This window comes from Balaenoptera physalus (assembly GCF_965194825.1).
Source record: "Balaenoptera physalus genome assembly, chromosome: 14".
NCBI classification, from domain to species: domain Eukaryota; kingdom Metazoa; phylum Chordata; class Mammalia; order Artiodactyla; family Balaenopteridae; genus Balaenoptera; species Balaenoptera physalus.
In genome coordinates this window covers 57,071,530-57,088,718 of record NC_138893.1, presented here as the reverse complement: position 1 = coordinate 57,088,718, position 17,189 = coordinate 57,071,530, and the positions used below count along the sequence as shown (strand labels likewise).

Below are 17,189 nucleotides of genomic sequence, written 5' to 3'. Positions count from 1 at the left end.
ACTAAAGCTTTGGAATAGAGTTTGTATATAACTCTGGCACTTCTAAGGGAATTTCTTTATTTTTATTTTTATTTATCTTTGGCTGCATTGGGTCTTCATTGCTGCCCGCAGGCTTTCTCTAGTTGTGGCGAGTGGGGGCTACTCTTCGTTGAGGTGCATGGGCTTCTCACTGCGGTGGCGTCTCTTGTTGCGGAGCATGGGCTCTAGGCGTGCGGGCTTCAGTAGTTGCGGTGTGTGGGTTCAGTAGTTGTGGCTCGCGGGCTTAGTTGCTCCACTGCATGTGGGATCTTCACGGACCAGGGCTCGAACCCATGTCCCCTGCATTGGCAGGCGGATTCTTAACCACTGCGCCAGGTACGGCTTATAAAGTAACGAGACTGTGTCCATAAGTTTCCCCTAACATAAGCTCCATTACTTTAAGATTCTAAATAAAGATTAAAATACTGTTACCATTCTCAGTGCCTTCTTCTGAAACATCATTACAAGACAAATTTCTGCATAACACAAACTGTGGATCTTTACAAAGATGTTGACATAACAAAATTTACTATAAGAAGAAACCAGTAGAATTGTCCATTGTGTCAGAATGTTACTGATGAGATGTTGATGGCTTATAAATGACTTAAAAGAAACAATTTATGGTCTTGCTCTTTCCTGTTAGTGAGAGGTCGGTCTTAAACCTCCAAATCACAATCCACCTCCAAGGCTATGAATTGCAGATCAAGTTAAGCAGAGAAAGAAACAGTTGAATATTACTTCCAAGTGTGGAAAGTTGATTGGGAGGCGGTTTCTTTTGTGCTGAGTCCCTCTTAGGATTCAGGCCATGGGATGTGGGCAGCATTCATCTCTAAGATGAATTCTGATTGGTCATCTCTAAGATGAATTCTGATTGGTCATCTCTAAGATGAATTCTGATTGGCGGAAAGAGCATTCTTCTTCAAGTGCTGTCTCTCACTTACTTGTCTCTGGGCAAGTCATTCAACCTCTCAGAGCTACTTTTTTTTTTTTTTTTTAATCTGCAGATGGAAATAATACCAAAAATAGCTATTTCATAGGGCTGTTGAGATGATAAAATGAGGGAATATTGTAAAAGGGCCTAGTTCAGAGTAGGCACTCAATAAATATTTGTACATTTGTCTTGATAATATATTACATTTTATAAATTCTTTAGAATTTTTGAAATGCTTTCACATATTGTATAGGTTATTGTCAAAATACCAAGTATAAAATGGATAACTAATGAGAACCTACTGTATAGCACAGGGAACTCTACTCAGTGCTCTGTGGTGACCTAAATGGGCAGGAAATCCAAAAAAGAGGGGACGTATGTATACGTATAGCTGATTCACTTTGCTGTACAGTAGAAACTAACACAACATTGTAAAGCAACTATACTCCAATAAAAAAAAAAAAATACCAAGCACCGATTAACACTTCCTCTAAGAGCATTTGGATGGTTGTACTTTAATTATTTTAGGATGTGACCAACTTTTGTGGAGTTGAGTTAGTTGGCTTCATTATTCCCCTGCAACATTTCCTCTGCAGTCGTTGATTTCCATGGCTACACGATGATTACTTCCTGAGAAACAAAGGAACACATGTGTTTGGAAGTAAAAAGGAAGCATACAGATCACCTATTGAACCACAACCCTGCAAAACCTGGTATAAATGGAAACTTTTCTTTTTATCATAGTGTGTTTGAAGTGAAGGAATTCACATTAGTCATTCACTCGGTTTTTACTCTACAATAGGTGTCCTTGTAAGGGGCCAGATTGTGTCAGGTCTTATAAGCCAAATATACTCCAAAATGTTTTGTGAGATAGACTGTTTACAACATTAAAAATTTCTGAGTGGTGACCAATCCAGAAAAGTGATAGTAAGTAATGGGAAATTTGAAGACAAAGAATGAGTGGAGGAGGAAGTAACCCACCACTCTAAAATACAATGATTCCTTTTTACTGCATTTTTAAAATTTTATTTATTTTATTTTATTTATTTTTGGCTGCATTGGGTCTTCGTTACTGCGCGCGGGCTTTCTCTAGTTGCAGCAAGTGGGGGCTACTCTTCATTGCAGTGTGCAGGCTTCCCATTATGGTGGCTTCTCTTGTTTAGGAGCGCAGGCTCTACTCACGCAGAGTCAGTAGTTGTGACCTGTGGGCTCTAGAGCGCAGGCTCAGTAGTTGTGGCGCAAGGGCTTTGTTGCTCCACAGCATGTGGGATCTTCCTGAACCAGGGAATGAACCCATGTCCCCTGCATTGGCAGGTGGATTCTTAACCACTGCGCCACCAGAGAAGTCCCTTTACTGCATTAATTGATTGATTATTCTACCACACATGAGTTGAGGATTCTATGTGTGAGGTCCTGTAACTAAGTGCTCTGAGAACCACAGGCGTGAATAGGGCCAAGGCCCAGAAGTGGTCTTCAAAGAATTTATAGTTGAATTTATAGTTTACATTGGAAATAAAATATATATGTCCTCTGTCCAAATTATGTCCCATGTGGAGTACAATCCAAGACCCAGGGTGGCTTTGAGGAGGGGGCTGTCTATGTTGAGTCTTTTTTTTTTTTTTTTATAAATTTATTTATTTTTGGCTGCGTTGGGTCTTTGTTGCACGCAGGCTTTGTGCACAGGCTTCTCATTGAGGTGGCTTCTCTTGTTGCAGAGAACAGGCTCTAGGCCCACAGGCTTCAGTAGTTTTGGCATGCGGGCTCAGTAGTTGTGGCTCACGGGCTGTAGAGCACAGTCTCAGTGGTTGTGGCACACGGCCTTAGTTGCTCTGCAGCATGTGGGATCTTCCCAGACCAGGGCTCGAACCTGTGTCCCCTGCATTGGCAGGTGGATTCTTAACCACTGTGCCACCAGGGAAGTCCCCTATGTTGAGTCTTGAAGAATACATAGAAATATTTTCACCAGGTAAACAGATGGAAAGGCATTCCAGACAGAAGAAACAGCATCTACAAAGGCACTGAGGTGACCAGGCTCAGAGCTAATAGATCAGAGATAGGCAGAGATTGATTTGGAGAGCAAGAGCGGGTTGAGAATATCTGTGTTGGGAATATCATCCTTATTAGTAGATGGGTGTTTGGCGTATGGAAACTGGCTTACAGTGGGAGGAGAGTGCTATAGACTAAATGTTTGTGTTCCCTCAGAATTCATATGTTGAAACCTAATCCCCAATGTGATGGTTTGGGGAGGTGATTAGGTCATGAAAGTGGAGCCCACGTGAATGGGATTAGTACCCTTATAAAAGAGACTCCAGAGAGCTCTGTTGCCCCTTCCACTGTATGAGGACACAGTGCGAAGATGGCCATAATGGACCAGGAAGTAGGCTCTCACCAGACACGAAATATGCTGGTGCCTTCATTTTGGACTTCTCAGCCTTTTAGAACCGTGAGAAATAAATGTTTGTTGTTTAAGCCACCCACTCTATGATATTCTGTTATAACAGCCCAAACAGACTAAGATGGAGAAGAAATTTGTGTTCAGCTTGGGACATGCTGAATGTCAGGTGCTGATGAGACAGGATATTCTGGTGGAGATGTTATGTAGGTTGTTAGAAATGAAGTCTGGAGCTTAAGAGAGACGTGCAATTGAAGATCTGGATTTAGGACTCATCAATATACAAGTGGAAGATGAAATCATAGAGTCTAGTGTAAGAAGAAAAGGTAGTTGAGGACAGATTCCTGGGAAACAACTACATTTAAAGGACAGACTGGGACTTCTCTGGTAGTGCAGTGGTTAAGAATCCACCTGCCAATGCAGGGGACACAGGTTCGAGCCCTGGTCCAGGAAGATCCCACATGCCGGGAGCAACTAAGCCCCTGCGCCACAACTATTGAGCCTGCGCTCTAGAGCCTGCGAGCCATAACTACTGAAGCCCACACACATAAAGCCTGTGCTCTGCAACAAGAGAAGCCACCGCAATGAGAAGCCCGCTCGCCGCAACTAGAGAAAGCCTGCATGCAGCAATGAAGACCCAATGCAGCCATAAATAAATAAATAAATAAAGTTTATATATTAAAAAAAATAATAGTAAAGGACAGACTGATGAAAAGAAGCCTACGATGAAGGCTGAGAAGGAGAAGCCAGGGAGATGTGAAGGAAAACCACAAGAAAACGGCAGCTTTCCCCTTTCTCCGCAGTACAGTCCTTTAGTTATCATTGGGGAATGTCAAAGCAGAAAATGAAACACTAAAATTGCATTTAATCAGATCCTTTTTCTTTTGAGGTTCCTTCCTGGGATTTGGGGTTCTTTTTCTAATCTTTTTTTTGACTGTGCCACGCGGCTTGCAGGATCTTAGTTCCCCGACTGGGGATTGAACCCGTGACTTTGGCAGTGAAAGCGCAGAGTCCTAACCACTGGACTGCCAGGGAGTTCCCTCTTTAGATTAGAATCTTGATTCATCTCTTTACCCCTATAAAATAAACTCCAGGAGCCTAGGGTAGACCAAATAGGTGATTAACGCTGGGGTTGCACATGGAATGGAAGGTTCTAGGATTCAGGTAAAAGGGACTGTCCTGGGTTGTGAAGCTTCAATGAGCCAGGGAGACATAGTGGTTATCAGCTCTGGAAGTAGACGGATCTGCATTCAAAGCCTGACGCTGAGGCCCAGAGGGTAATTCTCTCAGCAGGTGTGCACGCCATCCTGGGCGTAGACTGTAGGTGTCTCACTCCCAGACCCCTACTCTCAAGCTGGTTGGAATAAAGGAGAAATTTCTCCACTGACCTGTGGATTTCTCGAGGGCTTAGTACATAGAAGGTACTTAAATGTGTAGCTTCTTTTCTCAACGATGAGTAAACGAACAGAAGTTAAAGATTGGTACATAGGAAATAACTTTATAATAAGCATATGAGTATTGTAGTCTCCTAACATTTTTATGGGTCACTGACATTTTCAAAACTCTGACTATTGAGCATCAGAGAAACATCTGCCTATGTCCATTTTAAAGGATATAGGAGAACAATACTACTTACTATAACAAAATTATAAAGCAGTTGATTTAAAAAAAACAAAAAATTATCCTCAATGGTTCATAATGTGGTTCCTTATTAAGCAATGGCATCATCCTAACTCTTCCATAGTGCTTTTTTTTTACTTTCCTGGCACTGTTCTGAAGAACTTACATGCATTAATTAATTTAATTTCCCCAACAAATCTATGAGATAGGAGCTTGTCTATTATGTACATAAGGAAACTCCAGACACAGAAGCGTTCCCAAGGTCACATAGCTAATAATTAGCAGAGATAGGATTTGAACCCAGGAAGTCCAACTCTGGAGTCTATGCATGTAACTGCTACACTACACAGAAACCTACTTTGATTCTGCTACTTGCCTGCATAGCTGGACCACTTTGTTTATCACCTAGCATGGAAGGAAAGCTACACTGTGCATGTGAAGTGAGGATTTCTCAGCAGGGCTTCTGTGGGGACAGGTGGAGCAGGGGCACTTTGTGGGAGATATATTTGTGTTAAATCAGGACCACAAGCATGATAATTACTTATACTAACAGAAATCATAATCACACAATGATCTTAGTTTGCAGTTGACTATCCCCAATTCCATAGGCAGATGATCTCAGTCCCTTGTCACAGACTAAGAGAGAAAGAGGTTCAGTGCTTGTGGACAGGACCAAAAAGTGTGTCTACTTGGGAGTCTCTGGGGAACTCACTGACCCTGTCTGTCCTCTACCCTCTTACTGGAGAGTTTTCTGAGGGTACTTTGTATGAATGGCCTAATCTTTTAGTTGGTGTCCAGGAGCCCACACTGATTGTCCCTTATCTGAGGAGGGTAACAGAGAAATCTCAGAAAGAGTTGGGCAGAAGAGGCTCCAAACCAGGTGGAAACATTGCTACTGCCTTGAAAGGAATTTGAATCCAAAATGATTATTTGGAATCACTCTAAGAAATGTGTCCAGTATATACTATAGCACATATTTAAAAAAAAAAAAGATTCAGAACAAAATATTTCCTGATATTATGCTCAGGAATGAGGATGTTTTATAACTCTTACTTAAATATATTTAGTATCACTTACAGAAGAAAAGAACCTCAAACATATAAAAATAAATCAGATGAGGCTTTGTCTTTTGATTAATTTTTTTTTTCACTGAACAGGAAAGTACTCATTAACAAAAGTTTGGAGAACAATAAAGTAACTGGAGGTTATTAATACGAAAATATTGTCAATTGTTCCTCCTGTAGAAATCTCCCTGGACAGCCCACTTCCTGAAAAATGACTCAGCAAAAGCTCCCAAGAACAGTTGTTCGTGTTTAACACAATTGTTCAGGCCAGCACCGATTTCTTATCTATAAAGTCCCCTTGTGATTGATGATTCATGTTTCTTTTCAATTATGGGCTTTGAATGCAAACTGTTTCTTAATGTAAACAAATGGCTTCAGTATTTAAAGCAAAACATTTCCGTTTGTTTAGTACTATTTCCTATTTTATGCCTGAAACCATATTTTTGAGGGAATTGTTTGGTTTCAAAAGAGGGAAAAGAGATGATTGTTTAGAAGAATGTGTGCAAAGAAGGATGTACTTGCCATGGGCTGCCTGCCAGACGTACGTAGACTCAGATGGGGCACAAGGTAAACTATCCTCTCATGTCGTGGCCCAAAGAAGTTAGTGTCCTGAATTCTGACAGTAAAGATCCAGGTTTTCCTGTGGGAGAAAAGGGTAGCTTTTTTTTTTTTTTTGGCAGCTTGGTAATAGGCTTTGCATAACGTCTTCTCAGTTCTGCTGAAGAGATCTGAACTAGATGAATGGAGGATAAAAGACACATAGAACAGTTACCAGAAATACTAGAAAAAAGAGAGCAAGATATTTAGTGATTTCTGATGACGTTTTACAATTGCCAATGTAAAAAATAAAATTAAAACCTAGAAGGGCCTGAGCCAGTTTCAATGAACTCTGTGACCAAAGTTGACCACTAGGTAGCGCCATAATCTAGCTCTGTGACAATAGAACTGACGCTGTTGATTATCGCCAGGATGAACATAAGATTTACACTTGGAAAAAGATCAACAAGGGCGCCCTAAAAATTTTCCATCAGAACACCCTAGCATAGCAAACGTAAGAGGTATAAGTTTCAAGTATTTACTTGGGGAAGCTATTTCTACCAGAGCAATTATGTTTATTGAGAACTCAGAAAAACAGTGAGTGGTAGAAGATATTTTACCTTCCCCTTCTCTTAATGAAACCCCAGATTTGCACGAAGATAAGGAAAAGCAATAATCACAGTTAATTAAAACAATTAATTCAGAATTTCCTTGGCAAAATAGAAAAATGTCAATTTAATTAAGCAGGAAACACTACTCAGTGTTGTTTTGGAGTCATACTGTCTTCATCATTCCCACTGAAGTCTTCCATTCATTCAGAACATGCCCACCATGCATCATGCTAGATGCTTGGAATATAAAGAAACATAAGGCACGTTCCTTGCTTTTGTGTAGCTCACAGTCCAGTAAGGTAGGTAAATATCTAACAGAAAAACAATAGGGGTAAGAGCTTGGATAGACATGTTTGAGAGTTATGGGAGATAGTAGCAAATCATTCTACACAGCCAGGCATTTGAACAAGGCCTTGAAAGATAAGTAACAGTAACAGCCGACACTGATGTCCATGTGCCAAACACTCTCCAGAGTGCTCTACCTAATAAATGTTCAAAAGTCATGTAATCTTCACAATGACTATATGAGGTAGGTGATACTGTTATTATCTCCATGTTCCCTACAAGAAAACAAGTTTTGGGAGGGTACTCTAGATAAAGGAAGTAGCATGTATAAAGTTTCCAAGATGTACAGAACCATGGCATGTTCCTGGGAGTAGAAGCTCAGATAACAGTAATGATATAATATTCATGGAAACACCGTGTCCTCTATGAGTTTATAAACAGAAAAATATGGTGAGTTGTATCAGAAGTTTAGAACAGGGGCTTCCCTGGTGGTCCAGTGGTTAAGACTCTGCGCTTCCACTGCAGGGGGGGGCAGATTCGATCCCTGGTGGGGGAACCAAGATCCCACATGCTGTGCAGTGTGGCCAATAAAAAAGAAAGAAAGAAATTTAGAACAGATTAAAAAAAATTTTTTTAATTACCTAAAAATTTTATTCTTAGGAATTCTCTGGTGGTCTAGTGGTTAGGACTCCACGCTCTCACTGCTGAGGGCCCAGGTTCAATCCCTGGTCAGGGAACTAAAATCCCACAAGCTGCGCAGCACAGCCAGAAAAAAAAAAATTTATTCTTTAAAGAACAGTAGGAAAAAAAAAAAAAAAAGAACAGTAGGAATATAGTTTATTGAGAAAACACTGATTCATTAAAAGACCAAAATGCTTTTTGTAATGAAATTTTACATCCTGAATTTTGAAGATGATAGGAAAAATATATAGAATGGCCCTCTGGAAACACAATTTTGGATACCATAGATTTTTCTGAAAAAACTAACTTTCAAATAACTAACCATATTGCTGAGAGTCTCCTTAATTGAGCGTCTTGAAAGGTTTCCTAATGTTGAAATAATAATGCTAATATAACTAAAACAACTTTTAACTATTTTATTTTAGATAGCCTTTGTAAGACAAACTCTGTGATATCACGATCAAATATTTATTGGTTGCCTATTACTTACAAAGCACTGTACTGCTGCGTCAAGGTTATTTACTGAACAAATATTTATTGAACACCTAACTAGTGCCAGCCATCCTGTTAGTTGCTGTGGGTATAGTAACAGTAGCAGCAAACAACAACAAGGGAACAATCTTTGTTTACTTCTCCATCTCCACACCTGTCTCCAGCAAGCAACCCTTGTTTACCACCCTGGCCTCACTCAATTCCCTGGCCATGCCCTCTCTCTACATCAGAGGTCCGTGTTCCCACCAGCTGCTTTGCATATGAATGGGCTGTGAGTCCCCTCACCACCCTAGAATATCCAAATAGTACCCATTCTTCAATTTTCAGTACCAATGTCCCTCCTACATGGCTATTTTTGTTCTCTCCTGAGCTTTCCCAGTATTTTTTTAAAAACCATCTTAACCATTTTTAAGTGTTCAGTTCAGTAGTGTTAAGTATATTCACATTGTTGTGTATCAAGATCTCCAGAAATTTTTCATCTCGCAAAACTGAAATTCTATACCCACTAAACAACAACTCCCTGTTTCCCACTCCTCCCATCCCCTGGCAACCACCATTCTATTTTCTGTTGCTATGAATTTGACTATTTTAGACACCTCATATAAGTGGAATCATACAGTATTTGTCTTTTTGTGACTGGCTTATTTCACTTAGGATAATGTCCTCCAGATTCATCCATGTTGGAGCATGTGACAGGATATCCTTCCTTTTTAAGGCTGAATAATATTCCATTGGATGTTTGTATTATATTTTGTTTATCCATTCATCTTTCAGTGGACACTTGGGTTGCCCTTCCTGGCATTTTTATCCCTTCTTCTTTTCTAGTACTCATCTCTTGCCTTCATATATTATAATTATTCAGGTATTTATTTTTCTCCTTTCTCATCTGTATGTTTTCTCATTTATTCATTCATCATCCAGTCAACAAACACTGTTGAGTGTCCCCTCTTTGCCAGGCACAGTTCTAGTCTCTGGAGATACCTCAGTGAACAAAACAGAAAAAAATTCCCTGTCTTCATTAATCTTACATTTTAAGAGGAGAGACAGGTAATAAATAAAACAGGTGAAGTGTATGGTATGTTCAAAGATGATAAATATTGAGAGAGAAAAATAAAGCAGAGGGGGACTTCCTTGGTGGTCCAGTGGTTAAGACTCCGTGCTTCCACTGCAGGGGACGCAGGTTGGATCCCTGGTTGGGGAACTAAGATCCCACATACCATGAGGTGTGGCCAAAAAATAACAACAACAACAAAAATAAATAAATACATTGGAGGAAGTAGTGGGGATAGAGAGTTCTGGATCAAAGTTAAAATGTTGGATTTTGTTTCCAGTGAAGGCATCACTGAGGTGGTGACTTTTGAATAAAGGCCTGAAGGACATGAAGGAGTGAGGCAAGTGAATATCAGAAGGAGAGCACAGAATACAATTGAATTTTAGCCTTCTTTGCACTGAACTCTGTACTGTTATTAGCGCAGCCTAAAATTGCACTAGACTTTTAGCAGTTGGATTACATGATTTACTTATACGTTTATGAAGATAATAATAATCAGCCTCATAGGAAGTTGTGTGGATTAAATGAATTAATATTTGTAAAATGCTTAGAACAATGTCTGCCATATGTTAATTGCTATGTAGGTGTTTGTTAAAAAATATGTTTATTATTTCTGATTGAGATAAATTTCTTTGCTTACCAAAGATGCTAGTCATGGTGGGGTAGAGTTAGAGGAAAAAAAGTCAGAATAGCACAGCGGAGGAACACTGGACTACAAGTCAGGAGGTTTACACTCTTTTCTGTGTTCTGTTACAAACACATAAAAATCTTAGGCAATTACAAAAAAAAAAATCTCCTTGACCTTCAATTTTAGAGCTTGAAGATAATCCTTCCATTTAAAAATACTATGGTTTTAGAGAAGTTGTGTGTGTATGTACATGCTTGAATGTGTGTGCATGTGTAACAAAGTGATTATTTGGATGAGAATGACAAGGGGGTTAGGAATGACAAGTACCTGATGTCTCGGAAGATTAAAACAGAAGACAGAGAGGAAGAAAGGAAGAGGTGGAGAAATGCTGAAAAAGATGGTTCCCTGTGCCAGCTACCAGAGACAAGTCTGGCCTAGGAGAGCTCAGTTGCTGGCCAGAGAAGATACCAGGTAGGGGAAGGTAGGACCAGAGAAACACAAGTCACCATCGTGGGGGTTAGAAGCTCACACGTTGAGTTTTATGGGGGAGGAAGTGGAAAACTCCTGTGCACATATATTATACCTGGGCAGTGTTCCTGTATTTTAAGTTACACTGTCAGATGTGTATGGTAAGGCAGCAAGTCAGAGGTGAAAGGCAGATTATATATTATGACATATGAAGAGCTGCTGCTACCTGTGGCATCATCCCTGACCCTAAAAGTTAGAATATCCACTTACCATACCAAATGAGTTTATAAAAGTCATCTTCAAAAGCTAAAGGTCATTCTAGATAATTGCTCAGGAGTTCCCACATCCAGGCTGCTCCTGATTTTCTTGTGCTTTTGCTTATCTCACAGGCCCCTACCTCAGTGTTGACCTCTGGCCCCACTGGGTTTGTAATCCTCATTCTGCCTTTCTGAAATCTTGGACCTTGTCATTCCTTAATGTTTTAAAATTTTGTTAGCACTTTCAGCTGTGGCCCAATAGACCCTCAAGTCCTAGTTAGTCAGCACATCAACTTCCTAGATACTTACTGTATTTACTTAATACAATCATGTATTCTGCAAATGTCAGTTTTTCTTCTTTCTTACCAACCTTTATATCTTTTATTTCTTTATCTTGCCTCATTGCATTGGCTAGGACTTCCAGGTCAATTTCAAATAGAGTTAATGATTGTTTTTTCCCTGAACTGAGGAGGCCAACGTTTAACATTTTGTCACCAAGTAAGATGTTAATGAGGTTTTTTTGGTTTTGTTTTGTTTTGTTTGTTTGTTTGTTTGGATAGACTCCTTTTATTATATTAAGAAATTCTCTTTTATTCCTAGGTAACAGTTTTTTAAATTTTCTGGACCCATCAAGACATATAGAGGTGTGAGAATCATCTATAAAGGTGAGGAAACTACCTCTACAGGAAGGTATGCGGTAGGGGTGGAAGGGTGGAACTCGGATTCCACCAAGCCTCTTAACAGAACTAAACACCAGGTGAGAATTGTCAGGCTAGTCCACCTCTTTTGGTATCCTTCTACCTTCTGGCCACCCCTGCCTTGCCCACAGGCTCCCAGTTGTTTCCTAGAGACTGCAAATTGCAGAAGGGGCACCTGTGCCAATGAAACCCATGAGCATAATGTTTCCCATTGGTGGTTCCAGTATAGAGTAAGGAGGCTGGGATTCCAGTTTTGGTGAGGGAGGAATGCAAAAAACCAACCAGGTTTTATTTGAATAATAAACTTACTTTTTCTAAAGGGTCAGTTTCTAGTTCTAGAGAGTTCCTAGCAGATTAATAGAACAAAGACTTAGTTACAGAGCAGGAAAAAAATGCCTAGAAAGGGGCCCAGGACCAGGGCCATATCAACACCACACATAGCCTGATGATGTGTCCCAAAGATCTGCTTAGGGCAGGATTTCCCAGTCTCAGCACTACTGGCATTTGGGGCTAGATAATTCTTTGTTGTGGGGGATTGTGCTGTGCATCGTGCGTCATTTAGCAGCACCTCTGGCCTCTGCCCACTGGATGTCAGTAGCACCCACCTCCAGCTGAGACAATCAAAAATGTCTCCAGGCATTGCCCTAGGGGTGGGAGGAGACAAGATCACCCATTGGGAACCACTGGCCTAGAGCTACTTAATCATCTCCTGTCAGTGGTCAGGCTTGATCCCAGAAAATAGGACTATAAAAGAGTTTGAGCTGCAGCTGGGAGGCGAGGTTAAGGGTTGAGACTGGGAACATTCCAGTCTTACTCCCCATTCTCTTTTATGGGCATCTTGGAATATGGCTGTTTAAAATTTTTCCATTACCTCCTTTTCTTTTCCTTATTTGGTGAATTTGTTGTCAGCTTTATGGGATAGGGGAGGTTGTTTTTCTGACTGTTACTTTTGGGAGGAGATCCTCTCCTGTTCATTCAATCTGTGCTGACTTCCGGCAGGAAATGGCACTCAAGGAAAGTTTTGAATAAAAGGAAGATGCTGGTTTAGTCAGTGGAAACAGGAAGTTGTAGCCTGCGTCTTACACGGCTTAGAAGAAAGTAAGAAGCAGAGAGAAAATTCACTTAACAGAAGTGGGAGGAGCAGAAGGGATGGGGTGGGAGTAGAGGAGGTATGGGGAGAGCTAAGGGGTGGAGGGAGGCAATCAAGCCAACAGGATGGAAGACTTTGAGTCTCCTGGTGGGGCTGGCTGTACAGGAAGAGTATAACAGCGCTGTGTAGTAGGAACAGCGTAGGGCAGTAACTATGAGTCAAAGCTATTGTGGTTCATTAATTATACTACTTTATAGCATTATACTGTTCTAAAAATACTCTATTTAAATTAACACAGTTTTATCACTCTGTGTATTAAAAGCGTATGCCTACCTTATAAAATCCCCTTGAATAAACAAAGAGAGAAAGAGAAAGAGAAAGCAAATGTAACAAAATGTTAACAATTGATGAATCAGATGAAGGTTATGTGACTGTTCTTGTAATTCTTCTGTAAGTATGAAAATTTTAAAAATAAAAATCTGGGGTATGTGGGGAGAAAAATCAATTTTTAAACTATGTTATATTTAAGGCTCAGTGGGTCATCACAGATATATGTTCATGTGTATGTGGCATTACCTATGAAGTTGTTCTCTACTATATAATAAAGTGATGACCAATACTCTCTTATGACCAGACTGATTTCCTATCATGAATTTATGTTTTCTAATAGTCTGATAAATTCAATCTGGAAGTCCCATATTTTTGCATCATTTGGACCAACACTTGGGCATAAGGCAGAAGTAACTCTTAGCTTGTAGCTTTGCTGTCAATCATTCATTCATTCAATAAGCATTTCTTGAGCACCTACTGTTACACAGGGCAGTGTGTTGTGTTACAGGGAATACAAATACAAATCAAATAGACATTCTGCTCTTAAATAATCTGATAATTCGGTATAAATTAAAAACCCTGCACAAAAATGACTTTAATACAAGATAGAAAATTACTGGGTTTTTTTTTTGTTTTTTTTTTTAAAATTCATTTATTTTTTATTTTTGGCTGTGTTGGGTCTTTGTTTCTGTGCGAGGGCTTTCTCTAGTTGTGGCAAGTGGGGGCCACTCTTCATCGTGGTGCGCGGGCCTCTCACTATCGCGGCCTCTCTTGTTGCAGAGCACAGGCTCCAGACGCGCAGGCTCAGTAGTTGTGGCTCACGGGCCCAGTTGCTCCGCAGCATGTGGGATCTTCCCAGACCAGGGCTCGAACCCGTGTCCCCTGCATTGGCAGGCAGATTCTCAACCACTGCACCACCAGAGAAGCCCCCTGGAAAACTACTGTTTTGTGTCAGGTCTTGAAGGAGGGGAAATGGTGTTAGACATATTCCTGATGCATTTCTTCTGTTCTGCCATGGAGGAAAGCTAGGGCTAAGAGTTGAGCCTATTGGTGGAATTGATGTGAAGAATGCTGCATTGGTTTGCTATTGCTGTGTATAACCCATTACTCAGTGGCTGCGAAGAACCATCATTCATTATTGCTCCTGTGTCTGTGGGTATTTGCGGCATGGCTGATCTGGCTGGGGCTAGAGTGAGCAGCTCTGCATCAGAATGCTGCAGCTGGATGGGAAAATAAGCTTCTCCCTGCAGTTTTGTGGATCAGTCGGGATGACTCTGCTTCATGCATCTCTCATCCTCCTTGGACCAGCAAGCTAGCCAGGGCATGTTTTTCTCAGGCGATGGCAGAGGTGCAAGAGGGCAAAGAGAAATATGTGAGGCCTTACAAAGCCCAGGCTTGGAGCTCACATACTGTCACTTCAGCTCATATATCATTGGCCAGCAGAACTCATGGGCTAAGCCCAAAGTCCTGGGGCACGGAAGGACGCTCGGTGAGGCACTGGCAAGGGTATGGACGCAGGGAAAAGTGAAAAGTGGATGCAATTTATGACATGTGCCTTGTGGTTACATGAATAGTACGTTTTGAGGAGAAAGAACTTCAACTTCTTTTTGGAGCATTATTAACAAATCTGATAAAAACTTTAAAAAAGTAGATTCATATGAAAGAATGTCACTACTCATCCCTTTATTTTTTATTTTCTTTGGCTGCGAGGCATGTGGGATGCGGGATCTTAGTTCCCCAACCAGGGATCGATCCCGTGCCCCCTGCAGTGGAAGCATGGAGCCCTAACCACTAGATCACCAGGGAAGTCCCTACTCATCCCTTAAGTACCCACTTTCTTGTACTGGGCAAGAAAGCATGAGGTTAAACTCAGAATTGAGGCAGATCTAGTACAAATGGTAATGGGAAATATGTACCCATTTAATTTTTTAGGCCTGCTTGGGGCTGGCTGTCGGCCACATTTTTCCTTGATATTTTAGGCCTCTAGTTCTTGCAAACTTTCTTCCTCTCAGTGGCAACCAGGCCCCTTAACGTCCTGGCACCTCCATGCTTTCACCCTTCCCGTCAAAATCTATCCTGCAGAAAGGGTCTAGCAAACTCACTCACAGTAAGGCATAAATGACTGATAAGGATAAAAACTTACTTCCAGGAGCATTTGTATTTGAACAGGAGACAAAAAAAGGAATGGCTCTATAATGGTGGAACTTCACACAGCAGTGAGTAGTGTGGAGAAGTGAAACAGATGGGGAACCAAGGTGCTTGCCCAGTGACCTCAAAATTATATCCTATAGGATTGTTATGTTTTTCTCTGATTGTTATATATTTTAGGGTTGTGGGCAAGGGTATAGTTGCAGCAATAACTAGGAGCATAGCTTTCATGGTGTACTTAGCATAAATAACATTAAAATATGTGCCCTAACAAGTCGATTGTACTTAATAACTTTTTATAGTATAATTCTTCTAATTCCTACCAAAGTTTGCAGTTACTGTCTTTGAGAAACAAGTAAATAAATACAGCAGGCATCAGGCAGGAACTTTCTGAACTGTGTCAAGGTTAATAATAAATAAAATGTTATACGTAGAGACAGGACAGCAACAGCTGTGCAACATTCTTGGAAGCAAGGATTTTGATAGCATGAAGTCAGACAGTGAGCTCAGTTTTTGCTGCTACTCTGGGTGAACACAGAACCCTTGTCATAATTATAAGGAAAAGTGCATTTCTCTTATAAATTACAACTGTTTTGCACTTAAAATCTGATGTCTGCGGCTGGAAAATCAGGAGCAATGTTGGTGGAAGACCCAGATCAAACCTATGAGAATGTCCTGGCTGAGATTCAGTCTTTTGAGCTGCCCATTGAAGCTACTCTAAGGTAGGGCTCCTTTATATTTTGTTGTTTCTTCTTTAGTGGTGATAAGGTAGTCTTATTCACTTCTTTTTATACTTTTCTCTAAAACAGAATAAAAAATAATTTTTGAAAAATGGTTACAACTCTGTACATACCTAATCTCAAAATTTTATCCTTAGAGGAATGACAGTAAATAAATAATCCACTTTTTTTTGCATTGTATTTGTTTTATGATTCATCACCACAAGGTTAAAAAATAGAAATGACTTTCAAGTGATCAAAAAGGACCTCATGCCAACTCCAAATAGATTGAAACTCATTTATATTTGAGTGGATGTGAGTTGTAGGAAAAAAAGGTAGAATGCTTACTTGTATTGTTGCTTCTCTTGGGTATATGGTGACCTTTCGGATATGTATTTTCTATTTCTATATAAGATTTAAAAATAGCTTCTTTGGTAAGATGGGGATTAATTTGCATAGTTCAAGGACAGGATTAAAATGAAAGACCATGTATCTCTGTGTTAAACAGGCAGTTTTAAAAATTTAATTCTTTTTGACTGTCTGCTTGTACCTGACACTTATCAGTGTGGGAACAGGATGGCAATCACTGAATGTGACAGTGACAGACAATAAATATTTGTTGACTAATATTTGTAGATTAAGTGAAAGGATTTTTTTTTTTTTTTTTTTTTGCTGTTGTCTTTTCAGTCTCAGAAAGATCCAGGACAAAATGCTTTGAAATCCTACAGTTTAAATCTGAATAAATTTCTCCCAAATGTTTAAATTTGATTTTGCATTAAATAAATTCTGAATCTTTTCAAAGGGTCTAGGGTAGTGTTGGGGGTATGGGAAGATATTGATATTTATTGGTTGATTCTTGGGCTATCAATATGTAGGTGCAGTTGAAAAATAATTACGACTCCATTATAACTGTTCCTTACACCTTCATTTTATCTGAGCATCATGAACATCCTTGAAGAAGGGCAGGTGATTTTTACCCTATTCAACAGGTAGAAGAAACCAAAGCTTTTCACTAACAGGAAACGTAGTAATTTTTTCCAAATGGAACATACTTTATACTGTACTAGCATCTTCTCAAACTTGTGCATCTGCCTGTTGGCTAGGTCAGAAGTCTAAAGGGAAACATGAGAGGGGGATAAAGGGAGCCTGGATGTGTGTTGATTACTGTG

At 40.1% G+C, this 17,189-nt stretch overlaps 1 protein-coding gene across 3 annotated transcripts in view; it reads left to right on the top strand.

Annotated features, from left to right (window-relative positions):
- The first annotated feature begins 3,813 nt into the window (after positions 1-3,813).
- EXOC6 (exocyst complex component 6) overlaps positions 3,814-17,189 on the top strand; it is a 219,496-nt gene continuing 206,120 nt past the window's right edge. Inside the window, exon 1 of one of the 3 annotated variants that reach the window (XM_082423664.1) lies at positions 3,814-16,023. In XM_082423664.1, the coding sequence (XP_082279790.1) occupies positions 15,911-16,023 (113 nt within the window). In that variant the 5' untranslated portion in view covers positions 3,814-15,910. The remainder of the gene's footprint in view (positions 16,024-17,189) is intronic. The other 2 variants (XM_082423666.1, XM_082423669.1) reach the window with 2 other exon arrangements.